The 22,989-nt window shown below is 32.4% G+C and overlaps 1 protein-coding gene and 1 long non-coding RNA gene across 5 annotated transcripts; both read left to right on the top strand.

Moving 5' to 3' along the window:
- Positions 1 to 12,559: 12,559 nt before the first annotated feature.
- LOC139787016 (uncharacterized) lies at positions 12,560 to 16,565 on the top strand. The gene is made up of 7 exons (XM_071726106.1): positions 12,560 to 12,753; positions 13,108 to 13,991; positions 14,292 to 14,756; positions 15,174 to 15,431; positions 15,726 to 16,016; positions 16,146 to 16,451; positions 16,531 to 16,565. Exons 1-7 carry the CDS (start codon positions 12,560 to 12,562, stop codon positions 16,563 to 16,565), a joined length of 2,433 nt encoding a protein of 810 aa, XP_071582207.1.
- Positions 16,566 to 16,881: 316 nt separating this feature from the next.
- Positions 16,882 to 22,384, top strand: LOC139787017 (uncharacterized). Of its 4 annotated transcripts, none has more exons than XR_011722505.1 (6): positions 16,882 to 17,416; positions 18,042 to 18,442; positions 18,549 to 18,707; positions 19,809 to 20,088; positions 20,180 to 20,241; positions 20,358 to 22,384. It is a non-coding gene; the product is annotated as an uncharacterized lncRNA (long non-coding RNA). The 4 variants fall into 4 exon arrangements; XR_011722506.1 differs by having other exon boundaries at positions 18,022 to 18,442; XR_011722508.1 differs by lacking the exon at positions 16,882 to 17,416 and having other exon boundaries at positions 17,837 to 18,442; positions 19,834 to 20,088.
- The last annotated feature ends 605 nt before the right edge of the window (positions 22,385 to 22,989 follow it).

Genomic DNA, 22,989 nt, shown 5'->3' with positions numbered 1-22,989 from the left:
AAATAAGAAATTTGAAGAAGCAAAAATGTATAGAAAATAAAGAGGAAGAGGAAGAAAGAAAGAAGAAATTTGGAAAAAAAACTTTAAAATATTAAATATTTAAAAAAAGTATTGTTAAAATGTGTTTTTTAAAAATCAAAATTTTGTATTATTAAAAATGTATTATTAAAAAATTGACAATATGGATATTGTCAATAGAACAACAAATTACGTTACATGTATTCTCAAAATTCCTGAAAAAAAAAACACCTGGGAAAACCATAAGGGATAAAATCGGTAATCGGTAAGTAAAATACTGAGGTTCTATGTACATCGCGAGCAAGTAATCTCAAAATTTTCGAAAAATTGCCCGAAAAAACCAAGAGATAAAGTCGCTGATCGGTATATATATAAGTAAAATATTGAGGTTCTGTAATAGCCTATATTTTGCGCAAGGGTGTAAAGAATAACTGTACAATCTGTTGGTCCAGATTGGTCAAATAGTTTAAGAACAAACAGACAGAGAGATATTCTATTTTATATATATAGTAACGAATTACGTTACATGCGAGTAAGCAATCTCAAAATTCCTGAAAAAAACACCCGGAAAAATCAAGGGATGAAATAGGTAATCGGTAAGTAAAATATCGAGGTTCTGTGTACATTGCGAGCAAGCAATCTCAAAATTTTCGAAAAAAAAAACGTCCGAGAAAAATGCAATGATAAAAATGAAATATACATAATGATAAAAAAATAAATAAAAAGTAAATAATAGAAAAAATAATAATTGTGTAATTATATAATGTATAATATATATGTGTGTATGTGTGTGTGTATATGTGTGTGTATACTTAATACTGACTTCAAAAATAAAAAAATCTGTAAAAATATATAAATAAAATATAAAATTGAAAATAATGTAATTTAGACATAAGCCATACAAATCAAATATAATATAATTGTTAAAATGCATGTTATATATAAATTGTTATTTTAAAAAAATAAAACAGTATTAGTATTGCAATGATAAGAAAGAAATATACATAATGATAGAAAAGTAAATAAAAAGTAAATGATGGGGAAAATAATAATTATGTAATTATATAATGTATAATATATGTATGTATGTATGTATATGTGTGTGTGTGTGTGTGTGTGTGTGTGTGTGTGTGTGTGTGTGTGTGTGTGTGTGTGTGTATATATATGTATAGATGTATGTATAAACTAATTATATTTACACAATTATTATTTTTTCTATCATTTACTATTTATCTTTTACTTGTCTATCATTATGTATATTTCTTTCTTATCATTGCAATACTTAATACTGTATAAGTTTTTATTTTTTTTTAATAACTTATAATTTATATATAACATACATTTTAACAATTATATTATATTTGATTTGTATGGCTTATATCTTAATTATATAATTTTAAATTTTATATTTTATATATATACATTTTTACAGATTTTTTATTTCAGAAGCTATTTGTATTTATAAAAACTTTGGTTCTTTTTGGAGAGAAATAGAGAATTTAATGTTTTATTAAGGAAATGCTTTAAATCGTACGTACGCAGTCGAAGTAGATGGTGGATTGGTATCAATTACGTTCTTATTAGGTGCAGAAATAGACATTTTGTTCAGTTCTAATTCATCTCCTGAAGAATTTAATAGATCTGTTTCATTGTACTTTTCGCTTGAATCTATTTCGCTATTTATCTTCTCCATTTCTGTATATTAGTGGCTCTTGTTAGAAATAAAAACAATGAAAAGGATGAGAACTAAGCAAAGAAGTAAATGAGAGAGAGAGAGAGAGAGAGATTTTGATTGACCTAGCAACGATTATTTACCTAGCAACGATGAAAATCAATATTAATCACTTGAAGTTGTAATCAAATGTGTAATAAATGGGTAAATCCAGAAGCGCACTCGCTCATTAAGCCGCTAAATAGCAATTGAATGTGATTGGTTCTTATTTTTGGCTCCAACCAATCACACTTAATTACTACTTAGCGGCTCAGTGAGCGGTCTTGCTTCTAGATACACCCAATATCTATTGATTCATATCGAAGACGTAACCAATAATATGCAAGTTATATATAGGGTAATTTTTATTTTCAACAAATTAATCCAAGTGGTATGTATATTTCATTGAAATATAAAATTTAATCATGAAAATTTGACATTGCCAGACCAAATAAGAAAAACAACGAAAACATGTTATAAGTAATAATGAATTTAATCTGATTGTTATTACTATATTATATTAAGGCTGCGTTCCGTTTGAGCGCTCACGCGCTGTAAGCATCGCTCTATCTTCGTTTGATATTCGATGTACAACGAAGATAGAATGATGCTTACAGCGCGTGAGCGCCCAAACGGAACGCAGCCTTAGAGCTGGAATCTTTCCACCAGTTTTAAAAAGCTTTTGAACAAGCCCAATCATTTTTTGAACTTCCACATTTTTAAGTAACTTCCTTTTAATCCCTCTAGACTGACGTGGATCGTCCGGACATACAAATTCCACCGTCATCACATTGGAAACCATTTCCACTTTCAGTTTAGCTGAAGGAATATCCGCAATTCCATATTCTGAAAGTGTAAAATATTTTCTTTTATTTTTCAAGAAACTATGTTTTATTTTGCATTTAAAGTATTTTTTTACTGTAAGAAATGTTCATACATACTACTGACTAAAATAGGATATCGGGGATGTTAATTTATAAATAATGTTCGCTTTTCTGAATTACTTTCGGTTTCTAGCCACACTGGTAAGGACAATTTCCAGTAATCGTGCTCTGCGCCTCTCCTTTCATTATGAGATATCTCTATACCATTTAAGATCTTTAATTTCGCTATCCTTGCGATTATCAATTGTCGAGCAGTCTCTACAGTTTCGTTTTTCAAAATGGGATTTTCTCTGAATTTCAAGTTTTCTAGATTTGATAATTTATCTAATTCTTTCAATACATTTGACTATAGATTTAACATTTACTTTTTAAGACCGGTATTCATAGTCGCAAATCTTATATTTAAAATTGTTTTAGGCACAATCTTAAGATGTTACAAGCCAAACACAAAGCTGTATTAGCATCTTAAGATATTACTTAAGACGACCTTGAAATAAGATCCGATTATAATAAATATCGACCTAAAAGCAGATAATTAGATGAGCTTATTACTTCGTAAACGTCTTTCATTAATGTTACTCACTTTACGACGTAATAATAATAATTAAGTGATATTAGTGTGATAATAGTGTTTCCTTATTACACGTTACTTATATATAATAAGGCCTGTTCTTTTTAGCTAAACTTCTTGCACGGTTTATGTTTCTTCTTTTTATTTTTACGATAGAGAGAGAAAGACTGAACTGTGCAAAAAGTTCAGCTAAATAGAACAGACCCATATATAGTATCATGGATTCTTTGTTGCGACGGCTGATGAAAGGACGGGTCGGAAAAATTTATATCAAAGGTAAGTTTCAAGTTTATTTTTTATCAGTTACATATATATATAAATATATATATATATATATATATATATATATATATATATATATAAGATATATATAAAGGAAGGATAATTATAATTACCTAGCTGTTTTCTTTCTTTATATATTTTTTTTAATAAAAAAGACATGCAATATTCTCTTTTCTGCAATGCTGATTGGTTGTCTTGAAACTCGATCTCGATCTTGATACAAGTCACTTCGATTTGCGACTGCCGCAAGCGGTTACGTTTTGACAGTTTGTGTGGTTAACATACTCGTCTATACGTACATACATCAGAAGAGATATTGTACAGTTTTTCTGCAATTAGTCAAAAACTGATTGCAAGGAAGAGAGAAAGAGAAAGAGAGAGAGAGAGAGAGAGAGAGAGAGAGAGAGAGAGAGAGAGAAGAGAGAGAGAAAGAAGAGAGAGGAGAGAGAAGAAGATAGAGAAGGGACAAGGAAGCAAAAGCGACAAAGAAAAAAGGTATCTTAAATATCAAATTTATATTTTTAAAAATCTCTATTTCTCTATTTTATTTCTCTTCTATTTCATCATTTTATTGTCTGTATAAAGGAGACCGTACACGATCAGCAATACTGTCAGTACTGAAAAATACTGAATAGTATTATTGATTGTGTACGGGCAAGAATGATGGAATAAACAAAGGTAAAGATTTCGTTTTGTGATTGTAAATGCTAATATTACTTATATGCTAATATTGCAAGACGTCTTTTTTTTCGAAATCTATTTTACAAGATCTTTACTGAATAAAGAGCACACCGATACTGAGCAAAATATTAATACTAAAACTGATAGTGTACGGTCACAAAAATATTGATGCGTAATGTGTCATTACTATTGATTCAATAATAATGATCAGTATTGCTGATCGTGTACGGTTTCTTTAAAGTTTATTTAAATAAACTTAATTATATATTTTTAATGATATAGATATCTTTATATATATATATATATATATATATATATATATTGTATATATGTATTTCTAATCATATTTTTTTTTACAGATATTTTATTCTATATTATAAAAAAAGCCTGTTTTACTTTGTTCCTGTTTTTGATTTTTCCTTGTTCCCTGTTCTTCCGTTTCTCTTGATTTAAAGGTAAATAATAATTTTATCTAAAATTTATAATATAACGCCCTCCTTCCCAATTCTTTTAAAATTTTAAAATTTGGTGTATTTTGGGTCGTAAAAAAGATTATATAAATTTTTATATAAATTTATATTGTTTTACATATATATATATATATATATATCCCAGGAAGAACAGAAAGTCACAATGAAATCAAAATGATGGTAAAATGACGATTTTTTGGTTATTTTACCATCATTTTGACGTCATTTTGATTTCATTGTGACTTTCTGTTCTCCCTGGGTATATATATTATATTGGTACTGTTACACATTTTTAATGATATATTTTTTTATATATATATTTCTAATTATATTTTTTTCTTTTACAGATATTTTATCCTCCATTATCAAAAAAGCCTATTTTACTCTGTTCCTGTTGTAAACATTTTTCCTGTTTCTGATTTTTCCTTGTTTCCTGCTCTTCCGTTTCTTTTGAGATTTAAAGGTAAAATAATAATTTTGTCTATTCGTATTGTTATACATATATATATATATACAATATATTTGCCTTCGGTATATTTGTTCATATTTTCTATGTAGAGTAAGTCCGGGATAGATGCCCCCTCTGGGTAAAACGCTCTATTATTGTCATTTTAACACTAAACACTGGATGTCGTTGATATCAGTTAAAATGACAATTGTGGAGTGTCTTATCCAGAGGAGGCATCTATCCCGGACTTACCCTATTGTTTTATCAGTCGCCGCGACAAAGAATATTATATCTTGATTTAGTCTCAAGAATATACTGTTACAATAGTACCCAACTTTTTTAAATACGTTTAAATATATCTCCTTGGAGCTTTCATTCATGTGTACACAAGTATTTTAAAAAGTTGGGATATTATTGCAACTGCTTATTCTTGAAACCAAATCAAGTCAAAAAATCCTGTATCATTTTTTTGTCCAACAAACAGTTGTTGAGATATCTAAACTAAATATTAAAGAAGTTAGCAAATTTTCCTCGAATATCGCAAAAAGTATTTAGATAAACAAAAAAGTTTCAGACAAAAGTTGTTCAAATTAATTAGTAGAAAAAGGTCATACAATAAAAAATAGGGGGAGGAAAATTTTTATTTAAAAAATTTGTTATGACTTCCGTATCTTGACAACATCGCTTTCTATGAAATAGTTGCAATAAATATTACATTTTTTCCTCAGAACCTAGAAACTTTTATTTGAAACATTTTTTTAAAGGACCAATAGCTTCGGAGATATTCTGCTATATTATTTAAAATAAGACACCCTATATAATAGCAGCTAAAAATTTGGTCATAAATTATTAATTTTTGTTGAGATCATAACAAAACTTTTAAAATCATTCCGCAAGATCTATTTTGTAAAAAAAATTTTTTTACGTTTCAGTTTTAATCCAAGAAAATGTATACCTATACATTTATTGTGAATCAAGAAATGTTTATCATATTACATATTACCATATAATATTGTGGATTCTTTGTCGCGGCGGCTATTAAAACAACACGTAGAAAATTCGAGCTTTATACCGAAAGTAAATACATATACAGGTGAGTTTTATTTCGTGTGCCAATTATCTTCGCCAATTATTTCAAAAAGTATTTGTTTATCGGAAAAATGTTTCAGATAAAAGTTGAAGGGTTTAGAGGGAGTCAATAAAAAATCTTATTAGATTTTAGTCCGGAGCTCAGTAGGGCCCAAGTTAAATTTTTTAGAGACATTACATGCCTTAGGGTCAGTTTTACCATCTCCGATTAATGTAATCCCCCGATTAAACTCACTCTTCGTCTCTTTCTAATTGTCCAGTTAGACAGAGACGAAGAGTGAATTTAATCGGAGGATTACTTACTCTTCGTCTCTTTCTAATTGTCCAGTTAGAGAAAGACGAAGAGTGAATTTAATCGGAGGATTACGTTAATCGGAGATGGTGAAACTGGCCCTTAGTGGTCGAATTGGTACGACATCCGCACGGTATATGGTTCCAGGTTTGAACCCTGGTTGAGGTAATATTTTTCGCAATAAAAATTAAATTATCTAAATATAATGCTTATACATAAGCGTTTCAAAATTACATCAACGGACCAAAACTCATGGCTGGAATTAACGTCTTGACGATTGATTCGAAAGGTGCTGTGTTAAATCTAACAAACCAAGTCGGCTCATAGTTTTTCAATGTTCATATCGGAAAGACGTTAAATATTGCCAATTAAGTCAATTTAAAAGTAAATTAATTTTGTTGAATTTTTTAAATAAAAACCCTTATTTTTTATTGTATTATCTTTTTCTACTAATTAATTTGAACAACTTTTGTCTAAAACATTTTTTATTTGCCCAATACTTTTTGAAATATTCAAGGAAAACTCAAGGAAAACGAGTACATGGAAAATTATTGGACACGTATATTGTTATATCGGCCCGAAAGCCGTTTGAAGGGTAGAAATCACCCTTATCGATTTTGGGAGTAGGTTCGACTATTTTACGAATTATTTTTACGATTGTTGCAAAATCAGGTAACTAAGGGTTTTTGGGGTCGCTGATAACGAATCTGAAGTCCGTTTTTAAGAATTCAAAATGGCGGATCCAATATGGCGGTCGCATTTTTTTCAAAAGTTTTACACCCTGTCAAAAAGTGCGAAAATTGCAAAAAAGTAAGAAATAAGCATAACTTTGAGGCGAATTTGTAAAAAAAAGGTCCTAATCGAAAACTACCCCTAACAGTAACGAAACATCGAAAACCATCCCTACAAGTAGTGATGCATCTAAAAATCAATCCCTCCTTAGCGCTACCCAGGATGAACGACGTGGACGTGATAGGGTTCTCATCCCATTGGGGTGCTTTTTGAACGTGAGTCCCCTTGCCTCTCACGAATCGGGGTGCTTTTTGAACGTGAGTCCCCTTGCCTCTCACGAATCGGGGTGCTTTTTGAACGTGAGTCCCCTTGCCTCTCACGAATCGGGGTACTTTTCGACTTACACTTTAAATTTAGTGCAGTAATGTGGAGAGTTAGCGTTTGTTACGGCAAAGAAGTGCTGCATGCACATTGATGTCATACACCAAGCACATTTAATTATTGCAATATCATTGCAGAGTTCACATGTGCCATTGCAGTTTTTCAAACAGAAATCTGCAGGGGCTTCGCATTTGTCGGGTTTTTCTGCAATATATCCACACTTCCACCAAGCGTATCGAAATATATTCTTAAATCTGGGCGAGGAAAACTGGTTATGTATTAAAGACTGTATTTTGAGGATGTTATTCCTTAAATGTAAATTTACATCATAGTTATACAGCATGACAATATCAGAAAATTGTCTTAAAAAATTCTTCCAAGGTCTAAAAGTGTAAACGTCCAACGGTTGAATTAAACCAGTGGTTCCAGCGGGAATCGTAAAAATTTGGACGTTTTTATTGTCTTTATCAATATTGTCAAACTTTTTTTCAGTCTGACCAGTCCAAGAATCTAACAAAAGAACAGAGTTTTCCTCGGTGTTTGGTAAAAAAACGTTTGCGAACCAATTAATGGCAAGGTCGGATGTTAATTTGCCTGATTTTGATGCAAATACGACAATATTGTCTGCTTTGTACAAAGTTTTCTCAACGATTGGTCCAAATTTACCACTAGTCTCTTGCAGGACTATTAATAAAGGGGACTTTAAATCTCCGTTGGCAGAAACGATTGGCTGAATAGTGTAGCTGTGCGTCAAAGAATTCAAAGATTGCGCTAAACACTCGACTTTCAATGATCCTTTTAAAGCAAGCGTGCGACCTGCATGCGTTTCTAAATTGAACCCCGATTGATCGGAATTATAGACATTGTCTTCACCTACCAACATGATCTCTGATTTCACTTTAGAAACAAATTCGCTTGATGCTTGTAATAATTTTTTCTTTGACGATATTTGTTTTTTAGTCACAAATTTATTTATCTTTCTCGATACAATTCCATGATTCACTTTAAAATTATGTACCCAAAATGCGGAAGCAGTGAATAATGTCGGTGACAAATTGATTTCTTCTCTAGCCCGTAAAGCCCATCTTTTTATATCAATGTCATGAATAGAAAGCGATCTTTCCGAGGAAGTTTTGAATTGATCCAAAACATACTTCGAAATTTGTAATAATTTTTCATTTCTCGTGCCACCTTCTTTAATTTGCGCCTCCCACCTATACAATGACCTCAAATCAGAAACTTTCTTAAATCTGTGCTGAACTGACTTTAAAGGCAAAGCTTTTGTTTTCCCGGAACGCCAAAATTGTACAGCCTTTGTTTTATATTCGATATCAATATCAATTATAGTTTTCTTGCAATCCTTTATTGATTCTTCGAAATCACTTTGAGAAACCTCATCAACAGGAATTGCTTCAGGATATACACTTTCTTCATTAAAGCTTAAAGTATCAATGCTTTCGACAAATATCTGTGCATGTATAGCATCTTTAATTAAATTCTCTAAATTAGCTGCAAAAGATTTTTCCTCGTCTGTAATAACTGAATCCACATCATATTCAGGAGAATTAAAACTTCTTTGTAATAAAAGAACAATGTTTCTTGGATTCATCGACATTATCTTTACAGGTACTTTAAATCCATAAATCGTAAGAAACAAGAACAACCACAGCTGTTAAAAAGCAAAAGTTCAACTTTTGACAAGAGCAGTTTACCGTAGCGAATGGAGCGAGTAAGCGAGCGAAGCGATTAAAACGAGCAGAGCGAGAAGCGCGAATGGAATGAGTAAAGCGAGTGGGCGAGTATCGATTTAAAAATTCAAAATTCAAATTTCAAAATTTAAAACACGAAATTCAAAATCTAAAATTGAAAACTCGAAATTCAAAATCCAAAATTCAAATTTCAAAATTCAGGCCACACCTTTCCACGTATTCACTTTGTTGATTTTGTACGCATCTATAAGATTTCGCACGCAAGCTGCACATGTGTACTGTGCAAGGAATAATCGTTGGGTTTCCCAATGCAACAGTTCATCAATAATTAAGATCTTCGAGAGACGAGTGTGTCTCATCCCAATGGGATGAGAACCCTATCACGTCCACGTCGTTCATCCTGGGTAGCGCTAAGGAAAGATTGATTTTTAGATGCATTACTACTTGTAGGGATGGTTTTCGATGTTTCGTTACTGTTAGGGGTAGTTTTCGATTAGGACCTTTTTGCTACAAATTCGCCTCAAAGTTATGCTTATTTCTTACTTTTTTGCAATTTTCGCACTTTTTGACAAGGTGCAAAACTTTTGAAAAAATGCGACCGCCATATTGGATCCGCCATTTTGAATTCTTAAAAACGAACTTCAGATTCGTTATCAGCGACCCTAAAAACCCTTAGTTACCTGATTTCGCAACAATCGTAAAAATAATTCGTAAAATAGTCGAACCTACCCCCAAAATCGATAAGGGTGATTTCTACCCTTCAAACGGCTTTCGGGCCGATATAACAATATACGTGTCCAATAGTTTTCCATGTACTACTTGTATGCCAAGTTTCAGGAAAATCGCCGTATGGCACTTCCCTAGTGTTACTTACTTTTTCAATATTTAGCGTACGATACCTATTTCGACAATTGTTTGTTGGAGAAAAAAGTGGTACAAAACTTTTTGACTTGATTTAATCTCAAGAATATGCTGTTGCAGTACATACTTTTTGAGATAATTGATGGAGAATTTGGCACACGAAATAAAAGTAATCCTGTATATACAGGTTGTTCCAGGAAGAAAGGTCAATCTGGGACGTGATAGTATCGGTCATTTTAAGCAAAAATGTTTATATGAACGAGTGTCTTATTCCAAATAGTTTCTGAGATAGAGCTATTTGAATATACAGTTGTATTACTAAGAGAGATACTAGCTACTACGTACTGTTTCTAATTTATTGTTCAAGCAACACATTTTTTACAGCTTATAATAAATTTTCTATAATTCCATGGTCAACATCAATGCATTTAGCAACTCTTGTGAGAACATAGCGTATTGCTCGTCTGACAGTGACTATATCGTGACGTTCTTTAAGCGGATAATAGTATCTATTATTTGAATGAGCAGTTTGTCTTGTGTATTCATTCTTCTTCTGTAAAAATGTATTACTTGAACAATAAATTAGAAACAATGATATCTCTTATTAGTAATTTTGCAACTGTATATTGAAATAGCTCTATCTTGGAAACCATTCGAAATAGGACACTCGTTTATATGAACATTTTTGCTTAAAATGACCGATACTATCATCTCCTAAAATATTGACTTTTCCTCTTAAAACACCCTGTATATACGTATATATACACACATATACAGGGTGTCCTATTTTAAAAGACAACCACAAATATCTCTTAAACAATACGTTTTAGAGAAAAATGTTTTAGACAAAAGTTGGACGATTTCAAGAAGGACATAAGATGGTGGCAATGATTTGACCCTGGATGATGGTTTGAACATCACGTGGTCATCTTTAATTTCTTATATAAAACCCCCTATATTGTAGTATATCGTTTGAAAGGGCATAAAATAAGAAAAATTTTGGCGCAAACTAGAGGTCGATACGTTGACCCGTTCGGGAGTCATTTAGGATCAAATATTGGCTTTTTCAAACTGACACTAAATAACTCAAACGAATCAACGTATCGACCTCTGGTTTGCGCCAAAATGTTTCTTATTTTATGTCCTTTTAAACAATGTGCTACAATATGAGGGGTTTTACTTAAAATTTTTCAGTGTCCAAGGGGGACCAACTAAAAAATTTTAAGTACAACCTTTTATATTATAATATATTGTTTGAAAGGGCATAAAATAAGAAAAATTTTGACCCAAACCAGAGGTCGATACGTTGATCCGTTTATGAGTTATTTAGGGTCAAATATTGGCTTTTTCTAAATTTGACCCTAAATAACTCCCGAACGGGTCAACGTATCGACCTCTGGTTTGCGCAAAAATTTTTCTTATTTTATATGCCCTTTCAAACAATATACTACAATATAGGGGATTTCCATGTAAGAAATTAATGATGACCTTCACGTGTCTTATGTCTCTTTTGAAACCCTCCAACTTGTGTCTGAAACATTTTTCTCTAAAACGTATTGTTTAAGAAATATTTGCGGTTGTCTTTTAAAATGGGATATACTGTATATATGAACATAAACTGTAACTGTAATTATGACTGCGTTATTTATTTTTCTTTATATCTCATTTCTAGGTAGCAGTGTGATCTTGTGGTAAAGCGTCGGACTCGTATTACGAAGAACCGGGTTCGAGTCTACCTGATCACAGGAATTTTAATATTCCAAACTGCACCTTTCCGCATGACAAGAGGATTCTCGTGCGGAAAAACTGAGCTTTGTCTTACGGAATAGAAGTTAAAAAAAAGAATTGTGAAAAAATTGTAATAATTGCATGTATATATACATATATATGTATAAATAAAATAAAATATGATACAGATTATATGATAATAATACTAATATTATTGATATTGATGATATTGATGATATTGATGATATTGATGAAATTGATGATATTGATGATATTGATGATATTGATGATATTGATGATATTGATGATATTGATGATATTGTGATGATTTTGATGATTATATTGATAGGGATGATGATAATAAGAAAAATATTTAAAATTTTAATTATTTTAATTGTTATTAATTTATAATATTATTAAGAAATAATTATTTATTATCGTTAATTGTTACTAATTATTAATTATATTTCTTAATTAATTTCTTAATTAAATTATTAAATTATATTAATAAATAATATTACTTACTAAATATTATATTAATTGTTTCTTCAAATTATTAATCAATAATATTAAAATTAAAAAATTATAAAAATAAATTAAGATAAACATAATAATATATGTAGTATACAATATACCTAACATATAACATATATAATAATATATATTAATTTTAAATAATAATTATTCTTTTATTTTAATAAAATGCCGAGACGTAAGATAGAACGTAATTCAGAGGAAGAAGTAGAGTTTCAACAACAACGTCGTGAGAGACAGGCAGAGAATCAACGTCGTCGACGGCAGGCTGCAAGAGCAGTAGCCAGCAGTAGTTCTGATAATAATTTGCCAGAAATAGTGTTGGAACAAAATAGTTTATTGTGGAAACAAAAACGTGCAGAGTATCAATCTCGTTATCGATCACGCATGAGAAATCAGTCTCGTTTAAATATTAATAATACATCATTTAATGAAATAATTGAATATTATATTGGTCCTATGGATGTGTCTTGTATTCATTGCAATGCAAAGCATTTCGCAGCTGAAAAAATATCTAATAAGGGAAATTCATTTCACGATTGTTGTAATCACGGTGCAGTGTATTTGGAACCATTGCCTCAAATTCCACATTTTCTTTTTAGTTTATATAATGGCAGTCATGCAAAATCTAAAGATTTTTTCCAACATATTCGTAGTTACAATAGTTCATTTTCGTTTGCGTCATTTAATGCTAATTTGATTAATTTTCGAGAAAGGCGACCTGGTCCTTATTGCTTCAAAATACAGGGACAAATTTACTATCAAATTAATACTGCGTTGTATGCTGCGCAAAACGAAAATCCAACTTATGGCCAGCTTTTTATTGTGGATACAAACGAAGCAGTAGATCATCGTCTTAATCAGAACTCGCACTTGGATTTGGAAATCGTACAAGGTTTTGAACATTTGATGCGAGAATGTAATGTATTTGCTCAATCTTATCAAATGATGGGTGAAGAATTAAAAAATCAACGGCAGTTAGAAATTGAATTTGGTGAATCATCACCAGAATTACAATTATTATTTACGTTAAAACCGGGAATGGATCGACGTCGTTATAATGCTCAAAGAACAAACGAAGTTGCTGCTGTTTTTTCTACATCTGCTGATGGGGAAATTCCAGAGTCTTTTGTTATAATACGTGATAAACATACCAAAATTCTACAAAAAGTTAGTACTATGGATCCTAATGTAGAACCGTGGATATATCCGTTATTTTATCCATACGGTACTCGAGGTTGGCATCGTAATTTAATGAAATTGAATAGTGATAAACGAATAACTAGAGGACAATACATTAAGTATCGCATGGCTATTCGCGATGACTTTAATGTTTTCTTATTAGGACGACGCTTATTTCAACAATGGCTTGTAGACAATTATGTAAAAATTGAAAAAGACAGAACGGATTATTGCAAAACTCATCAGAAAGAATTGCGCTCTGAATCATATCAAGGCTTAATAGATTATATAGAAAATATGGCGAATAACTTAAATGGACGTATTGGAAAAATGGTTATACTTCCTTCTACGTTTATCGGATCACCGCGAAACATGTTACAAAATTATCAAGATGCAATGGCAATTGTTGCTAAATTTGGTAAACCAGATCTTTTTATCACAATGACCTCTAATCCAAAATGGCGTGAAATTGAGGAAAATCTTTTGCTTGGTCAACAAGCTTTCGATAGACCTGATATTTGCGCTCGTGTTTTTAATATTAAAAAAGACTATTTAATAGATTTGATTACTAAGCAAAAATTTTTTGGTGAAGTTGCAGCATATGTATATGTTATTGAATTCCAAAAACGTGGTTTGCCACATATCCATATGTTAGTTACTTTAAAACACAATTTTAAAATAACAACTCCAAAAATTATTGATAAATATATATCTGCAGAAATTCCTGATCCATGTGAGAATCGTAATTTACATGATATAGTCATGAGACATATGATTCACGGGCCTTGTGGCGATTGGTGTTTGGTAGATGGAAAATGTTCGAAACATTACCCTAAATCGTATCATGAAGAGACCAGAATGGATGAAGATGCTTATCCATATTATCGTCGACGAGCTACTGGAAAGACTTTTGAAAGACCCGGCGGATATATAGTTGATAATCGACATGTTGTTCCATACTGTCCTACATTATCAACTATATTTAATTGTCATATTAACGTCGAAATAGTTTCCAGTATTAAATCGGTTAAATATCTGTATAAATATATTTATAAAGGTCATGATGCTGCGGCTATAACAATTGAACCAATAACAGAAAATGTAATTGTTGATCATGATGAGATACGTGATTATATTGAAGCACGTTATGTTGGACCTGTAGAAGCTAGCTGGCGTATACTCGGTAAGAAATTACAAGATAAAAGTCACGCTATAATACGTTTGCCCGTTCACCTACCTAATGACCAAACTGTAATCATCGAAAATGAATATATTGCAGATGCAATGACTTTCGCTTTAAATCAAGTTACTATGTTAATAGATTATTTTGCATTAAACTTACGCGATGTTGAAGCGAGAAAATATTTATATACAGAAATTCCACACTATTATACTTTTAAGAAAGAAAAAATTAATGGCAGAAATATATCACACTGGGTCAAACGAAGTAATTATTATAATTGCATAGGCCGAATGTATTCTGTTAGTCCAACACAAACAGAATTATTTCATTTACGATTATTGTTACTTACTGTTAAAGGAGCTACGAGTTTTAACGATTTAAGAACTGTAAATGGGGAAGTTTATCAATCGTTTTCAGAAACATGTTTGGCTTTAGGTCTAATTGAAGATGATGATGAATGGATACGAGCTATGACTGAAGCTGCCAGGTGGATGATGCCACGACAGCTTCGTAAATTATTTGTACGTATTTTATTACATTGTCAGCCGTTACATCCTGAAGAACTTTGGGAGAGCTTTAAAGTGGCAATGTCGGAAGATTATACACGATGTTTTGGTATATTACAAGGACAAAAAAAAGCTTATGAACAAATCGGCGCTATGCTTTCTGCAGAAGGTAAAAGTTTCGCTGATTTTCCACAAATGGAGCAAATGATAGAATATAACGAGGAGGAGGATTATGTGACACTTGAACAAACTATAGAAATTGGAACTAGGCAATATAATCAATTAAATGAGAAGCAAAAAGAAATAGTTAATTTAATATTAAACAGATTAGGTAATAAAAGTCATAACAACCATTGTTTTTATATTGATGGTCCAGGTGGGTCAGGTAAAACGTTTATATACACAACTATTTATTACTTAGCCAAAATTCGAAATAAATGCGTATGTACAATGGCTTTCACAGGCATAGCAGCAACGTTACTTCCTGCTGGAAAAACAGTTCATAAAACTTTCGGATTACCAGTTCCATTATTTGCTGATTCATCATCTGCCATTAAAATTCAGTCCAAGGAAGCTCAATATTTGAAAGAAATAGACATCTTTATTTGGGACGAAGCACCGATGACACCACGATATGCTCTAGATATTATGGATCGAACGCTACGTGATATTATGAGTAATGATTTACCATTTGGAGGAAAAATTGTTATATTGGGCGGTGATTTTAGACAACTTCTTCCGATTAAAATACGAGGTACTCGAAGTGAAATTGTAAATCTTTCCATTAAGTTTAGTTCTACTTGGAAATATTTTTTAAATTTTTCTTTAACGCAAAATATGCGAGTCCTTCCAGAAGAAATTGAATTTGCAAAATTTTTATTAGATATGGGAGATGGAAAGTTAAATGATTCTAATGATAATATACAAATTCCTGAATGTTGTATAGCACCATCTGACGCAGATATTGTCACAGATATATACGGCGACTTAATACAAAAAAAGGATTTTGATAAAGTAGCTAAATGTGCAATACTTTCTGCAAGGAATATTGATGTAGATGAAATTAATAAACGAGTTGTCGAATTATTAGATATATCTGAAGAACGAATTTATACAAGTATAGATAGCGCTGTAAATTGCGGTGATAATGATGACATTGAGGAATCATTATTACCAGAATATTTAAATAGTTTGTCTCCATCATCTCTACCTCCTCATGAATTACGTTTAAGGCCAAATTGTATTATTATGTTAATAAGAAATCTTAGTATCAATGAAGGACTTTGCAATGGTACTAGATTAATGATTACAGAACTTGCAGATCATTTACTAAAATGCAAAATTTTAACGGGTGACAAAACGGGAGATATTGTATTTTTAAATCGTATAACGTTGTATTGTGAAAATGTATATCCTTTTACATTTAAAAGAAGACAATTTCCAGTCAAGATAGCTTTCGCTATGACAATTAACAAGTCACAGGGACAGACGTTTGACAGAGTAGGAATAGATCTTCGCAAAGATGTTTTTAACCACGAACAACTTTATGTCGCTTTTTCGCGAGTTCGTTCCTGGCAGGCATTAAAAGTTTATCTAGGTAATCAACGAGATCAAGAGACACGGTAGTGTCTCGCGCCAAGTATACGCGGAGCGAGGCCGACCGTGACTCTTTTACGCGACGCGACGGGTTGCGAGTACTCAAGATGTTGAGATCTCGATAACGAGTGAACGGATCAAGTTCTAAGTAGGCTTGATCAATAGCTTGAGGTCGAATTAGGGGGGGGTTTCTCTTATAATATTTCCGCTACGTGCCCTACGAGCGGAGATATTGCGACGCAAAGTCCAAATGTGAAAATTTATTTTTAAGATACTTCTTCTTCTACGTCGACCGTCTCTCATGCCATGCCATGCCATCATTTCATTGGCTGGAATCGCGTCCTTTTCACTTTTTCGACACTGGCGGCGCTTTCGCCAGCGCGCTGTCACAGTCAGTTCAGTTAATACGTGTGTGTACTGCGCGCAGTGCAGATAGTGCGTTCAGTGCGCTGTCACTGTCAGTTCAGTTAACCTATCGAGAGACACGGTAGTGAGCCGGAGCGAGACCGACCGTGACTCTTTACGCGACGCGACGATTAATATTTTTTCTGATTCAAGGTAATTGTTTTATTTACATATAATTATCCTATTATTATACGACGCGAAGCGTGACCGCACCGTGACTCTTTTACGCGACTAAGTGCATGTGACAGGAATTGTAATAGTTTACGTTTACGTGAGTATTACTTCTGTAGTAACTTATACGAACGATATCATCGTAGTTACTATAAAATCTCCAGTTTATGCGGAGGAATTATCGTATCGTTCGTAAGTTACTACAGAATTAAGTAACGCTCGCGTAAACATAGTATAGGTTAGATTACCGATTTCTTACAAATTTAACATAAAACGCGATTTTACATAAAACGCGAGATTCATTTATGAGAGCTTTCCAGCAAGCGACACAAGTCGACACAGGTATCGTTTTGTCTTTGTTACTCCAAAATGCCAAAAAAGAAAAATAGAACGACGTTTGTGTCGGCTTGTGTCACTTGCTGGAAAGCTCCCTATGTATGTAAGTTTAACGTCTATATGAAATAATTTTCCTAAATGTAATGTAAAAATAACACGATGTTATATATGCAGTTTGGCGTGAATATATATATATATATGTGTGTGTGATTTCTGCCCAGTGCTCTAAATGTTATGTGATTTTTGCCCAGTGTTTTATGCTTTGATATAGATAGAAGGAACGTGAAAAAGAGCAGGAAAAGGAAAGAACGTTAGCGGCGAAGCAGACAGAAAAAAACAAACAGAAGAGACAGATTCAAGCTTTGTCTTTTAATCTGGACGAAGCCGAAGATGTAGCTGAGATGTCTTCTGACGAAGACAATGCCGAAAAATCCCTGCAGTCAGAAAATGTGCAATCTGATGGCCCCGCGATTAAGAAGATTAAGAAAAATCCAGATGTAGATACAAGTTTCTTGCCAGATAGGGAAAGGGAGGAGGAGGAAAATAAACTTAAGGAAGAATTGAGGCAAGAATGGGCTAGAAAGCAGAACGCGTTGAAGGAAGAAGAAATTGAGATCACATTCAGTTATTAGGATGGATCTGGCCATCGTCGGAGTGTTATAATGAAGAAAGGTGAATGTCTTAGTGATTTATTAAAATACTCCAGTGTCACTTTTGGAGTAACATTGGCGTGATATATAATGTTCTACGGCATAAATTATTAAATTTTCACATACAGGTAATTCTATCTATCAGCTTCTTCAGAGATGTTTAGAAGTTTTGAGGCGTGAATTCAGCGAGCTTAAAACAGTAATGGCAGATCAGTTAATGTATGTCAAGGAGGATCTTTCTTATATTACCGCACCATTATACGTTTTACGATTTTATTGTAACTAAGGTAAAGATACTAAATGATAAAACTTATGAAGCAATATCACAATGTTGGCATGTTATTTTAATGTATGTAATATTGCGATTAGGCACGAGGAAAAAGCGAACCTCTGTTCACATTTGACGTTTACGATGATATTCGTGTTATGCACGATGCTTCTGTCGAAACCGAGGAATCACATGCCGGAAAAATTTTACTTAGGTATTTATCATTAAAAGAATACTTTGTATAATTCTCTTTTATGTTATTTCTCATTAGATCATGATACGAGAGGAACAAACACATTTTTCCAGCGAGTAGATGGGAACTTTTTGATCCAACGAAAAGTTACGACAAGTATACAGTGTCGAATAAAAATAGGAAGAAAGACAAAATCTGATAAACTTAGATTCAACGAATTGTCTAATTTCGTTTAAAGGATTCAGATTCAAAGGACTGTAATTTAGTAGAGCTACATAATCGAGTAAATGAATTAAATATTATCACATAACTAAATGAATTAAAATCACAGTCCTTAAAAATACAATGTAGCTATATATATATACGCGTATATATATTGTAATATGTTGTAATATATTGAAATATGTTGTAATTGTAATATATTGTAATATATTGTAATATATTGTAATATATATATATATACATATATATATATATTACAATCTGTTGAACAATGAATCAATTGTACGATGAAACAAAGTTATTTATCTGGTTATTAATATTTACAGTCCTTTGAATCTGAATCCTTTAAACGAAATTGGACAATTCGTTGAATCTAAGTTTATCAGATTTTATCTTTCTTCCTATTTTTATCCGACACTGTATACTTGTCGTAACTTTTCGTTGGATCAAAAGGTTCCCATCTACTCGCTGGAAAAATGTGTTTGTTCCTCTGGTACCATGATCTAATGAGAAAAAATAAAAAAATAACATAAAAGAGAATTATACAAAGTATTCTTTTAATGATAAATACCTAAAGTAAAACTTTTCCGGCATGTGATTCCTCGATTTCGACAGAAGCATCGTGCATAACACGAATATCATTGTGAACGTCAAATGTGAACAGAGGCCCGCTCTTTCCTCGTGCTTATAGATATCCATTAACAGGTGGTACTTATGATCGGCAGTCCAGACTCCGAAAAATCGCATTTTGCAAAGAATTATCTGAAGGAATACGGATACGTCAACAGAGACACTTTAGGCAGCTGGCAGAAGTGCATTGCCGCAGTCCAACAATATACTTGAATCAAGGAAAAAGTATAGTTATAGACAATACCAATCCCGATCCAGCTTCGAGAAAGAGATACAGGTAGCCAAGAAGCGCAATGTCTCGGTCAGATGTTTTGTTATGACGACAAGTATAGAACACGCGAAACATAATAATAAGGTAAGGAAATTAACATTAACCGTCATCGTGTGAAAGAATCGTATGAAGTGATGTATCCGAAAATTTGAATCAATTTATTATTATATTACAGTTTCGCGAGTTGACTGATCCAAGCCACATTCCAATCAACGAGATTATTATCAACTCCTACGTGTAAGTAGATTTTAGATATATAAATTTGAATGCATTTTTACTTAAAATTCCATATATTATTTTAACCATAGGTTTAACTTTTAGGGTTTTGTTATATTACTTAAAATTATTTTCAGGATATTGTAACACCCTAGGACATGAAAAACATTGAAGAGAACAAAAAGTCGGGTAAACGAAGACGCGGTGGTGGCAACGAGGATGACAACGCAGAACAGTCTATTGGAGTGAGAAAACGAATGAAAGTAAAGAGCAAAAGGAAGTGAGGATGATATTGAATTAGATTAATCATGTTTATTGTACATGTATCTTTTCATATTCATATTGAATAATCGTAATTAGCTAATTGTCATAAGTTCATTAATGTAGGGAGCAACTTGAAAAGAAAAAAAACCGAGACCCTTAGCAATGTGCCTCTAAATTAATAAGCGTTTGTGTAATATAATGATACGATATTGATATGACATAATTAATGGAAATGCACCGGCCATTGCGTATCATAAGCCTGAATTCTGACCATCGATTTTTGCTAGCTCACGATAATTCCTAACCGATCACAGACCCGACAAATACGGCATTGGCATTGTGGCACAGGCTGTCAAGTTGAGACTACTCTATTTTGAATTTTGTGATATAGACCGAAGGAGGCGTGTGCAATGGTCATGTCGATGTTTATAACGACTCTCCTTGTCGCACCATTCGAAGAGGTGTTTTGCGAAGACCCGTTATTCCAAGAAATGTAATAAACTTTTGAACAGTGCCTTCAGAATTATAACACGAAGGTCTACTAGAAGTATAAATGCTTTCTTACTGACAGATAATCGATAGACGAACTAACATAAGGACGAAGAATCATACAAATATCAGAGCTTAACGGAGAATGTGTATGAGGAAATTTTTTATCATATTTTCTTTTTATTCTATTTCATAAGCCTTCCGCTATTGTTTTGGAACGAGCCTTTGCTTTTTCGCGAAACTTTTCTACGATATTTACGTTTTACGATTTTACTACCTTTTAGGTTTACTCTTACAATTTTACATCACGCGCGCGCGCGGTATATTCTCTATTTGTACTACATTTATTATAACGTACAATTACAATTGCGCGATACTTTACGCGAGTAATGTATTACATTAGGTAGAGAGGAGCGTATCTAGAACGAATTGGGACACGGAGCTTGCGTTACAAACTCGACTCGCTACATTTGCAGCCTCCGAGTCGTGAAACGGTTTCGCAACGACGGGAACGCCCTACGTGCGGTACGGATATCATTAGAAATCCTTAAAAAAAAAGAAGTATTAGCCTCTGTATTTATTGGGGTGTTCGCGGCGTTTCGTTTACCGGAATGCCTCTGTCTGTGATCGCTTTAATCTTATCGAAGTGTCCAAGCGCTTGCGGCGACTCGATATTCATAATCGGTAAGCTCGCGAGAGAGAGAACAAATAAAGACAATTTGCAAGATAAAATAAAATAACGAAGACTAATTTAGCTTAATGTGCTCCGTGCGGGAGCTTGAACACTGCGCATAATCCTTAAAGATCTCACAGGTAGATACCATTTTAAAACGATCATCATGTACCTTGAAAGTATAGACTTTGTTATGTTAATGTAATGATGAACGTCTGTAATAAAAATGCGCAAAAAATCGCACTTGATCGCATTGTCAATAATACTCGAAAAAAAAAACAAAGTGGTAGTATTATACCTCGAAATAACACCCTGTACATACTGTTTATAAAATGCGTAATACTACAAAAAGGCGTGATATTCGTACAAAATTACCTTTTTTAAAATAGAGAAGAACACGATCGCATAGTGCAGACCAAACGCTTTGGACCAAACGCTATGGTACATGAGCATATTTACAGTTCGAAGACCAAGAGGCAGAGCCGCGGGGATACGACGACAAGAAGAAAGATGTCGTCAGCTAACTACCATTGGGGTAGACGAGGCAGAAGACCGAGACAGTAACATAATTATTTTTAAGCCGTATTTTTAAGCAGTAATATAACCCGTCAGTATTATATATTCGTACCTCTGACCATACACATATGAACACACACATACAAAGTGAATATGTGAATATGCTACGTTTCTTATACATACATGAAAACATAATTGCTAAATAAACATTTAATAAAACTATTATATTGTTGTTATTACTTCATACTTACCAAATCAAGTTTTATTTAATATGTATAATCTATTGTAACTGTAAATAAATATATTATTTACTGTATAATTAAATGCTGGTACATTCAAGAAATTTGTAATTCTGACCTGGATTTATATCCTGTCTAAACTACACATGTATGTTTAAATTAATGTTTTACCTAGTTATTGCACCAATAATGTTTAAATAAATCGTAACTTTAGTTTTTAACGCAGGAAAAGAAAATTTAACGTTTAAGCGCTAACCAATGTTGATGTATTTTCTGAAGAAATACTTACATATTGATTTTGTTGCATATTCGAAATCTAAAATCCGAGCATGCTAGAAGCACTTTCATTATCTTCAATGTGTCAGGTATTTTAAAAGAACACTAAATTTGTCTTTAAAAATAGGCAAAATTCAAGCAGCTGTAACTTTGTTAAAAATGAACAAAATTTAAATTTAAAAAAAGGATTTTAAAGCTTGAAATCTCTACTTTTGAAAGTTTTTATCGTGGATTGAATAAGAAATGAGCATTTTGACTTTGATTGCTCATAACTTCCTTAAAAATCATCGTATTGCAATTCAAAAAACAGAT

This window comes from Temnothorax nylanderi, unplaced genomic scaffold (assembly GCF_030848795.1).
Source record: "Temnothorax nylanderi isolate EJ_2023f unplaced genomic scaffold, tnyl_v1.0 TNYL_tig1238_pilon, whole genome shotgun sequence".
In the NCBI taxonomy this organism is placed as follows: Eukaryota; Metazoa; Arthropoda; class Insecta; order Hymenoptera; family Formicidae; genus Temnothorax; species Temnothorax nylanderi.
Note: the sequence above shows the minus strand (reverse complement) of the source record. Positions and strands in the feature narration are given on the sequence as shown.

Bases quoted from the DNA above. Each gene is read 5' to 3' on its own strand.
- LOC139787016 (XM_071726106.1), top strand. From the start codon at position 12,560: ATGCCGAGACGTAAGATAGAACGTAATTCAGAGGAAGAAGTAGAGTTT. The intron at 14,757-15,173 runs GTAAGAAATTAC...AATCGTTTTCAG, and splicing joins AGCTAGCTGGCGTATACTCG to AAACATGTTTGGCTTTAGGT. The intron at 16,017-16,145 runs GTACTCGAAGTG...AATTTTTATTAG, and splicing joins TCTTCCGATTAAAATACGAG to ATATGGGAGATGGAAAGTTA.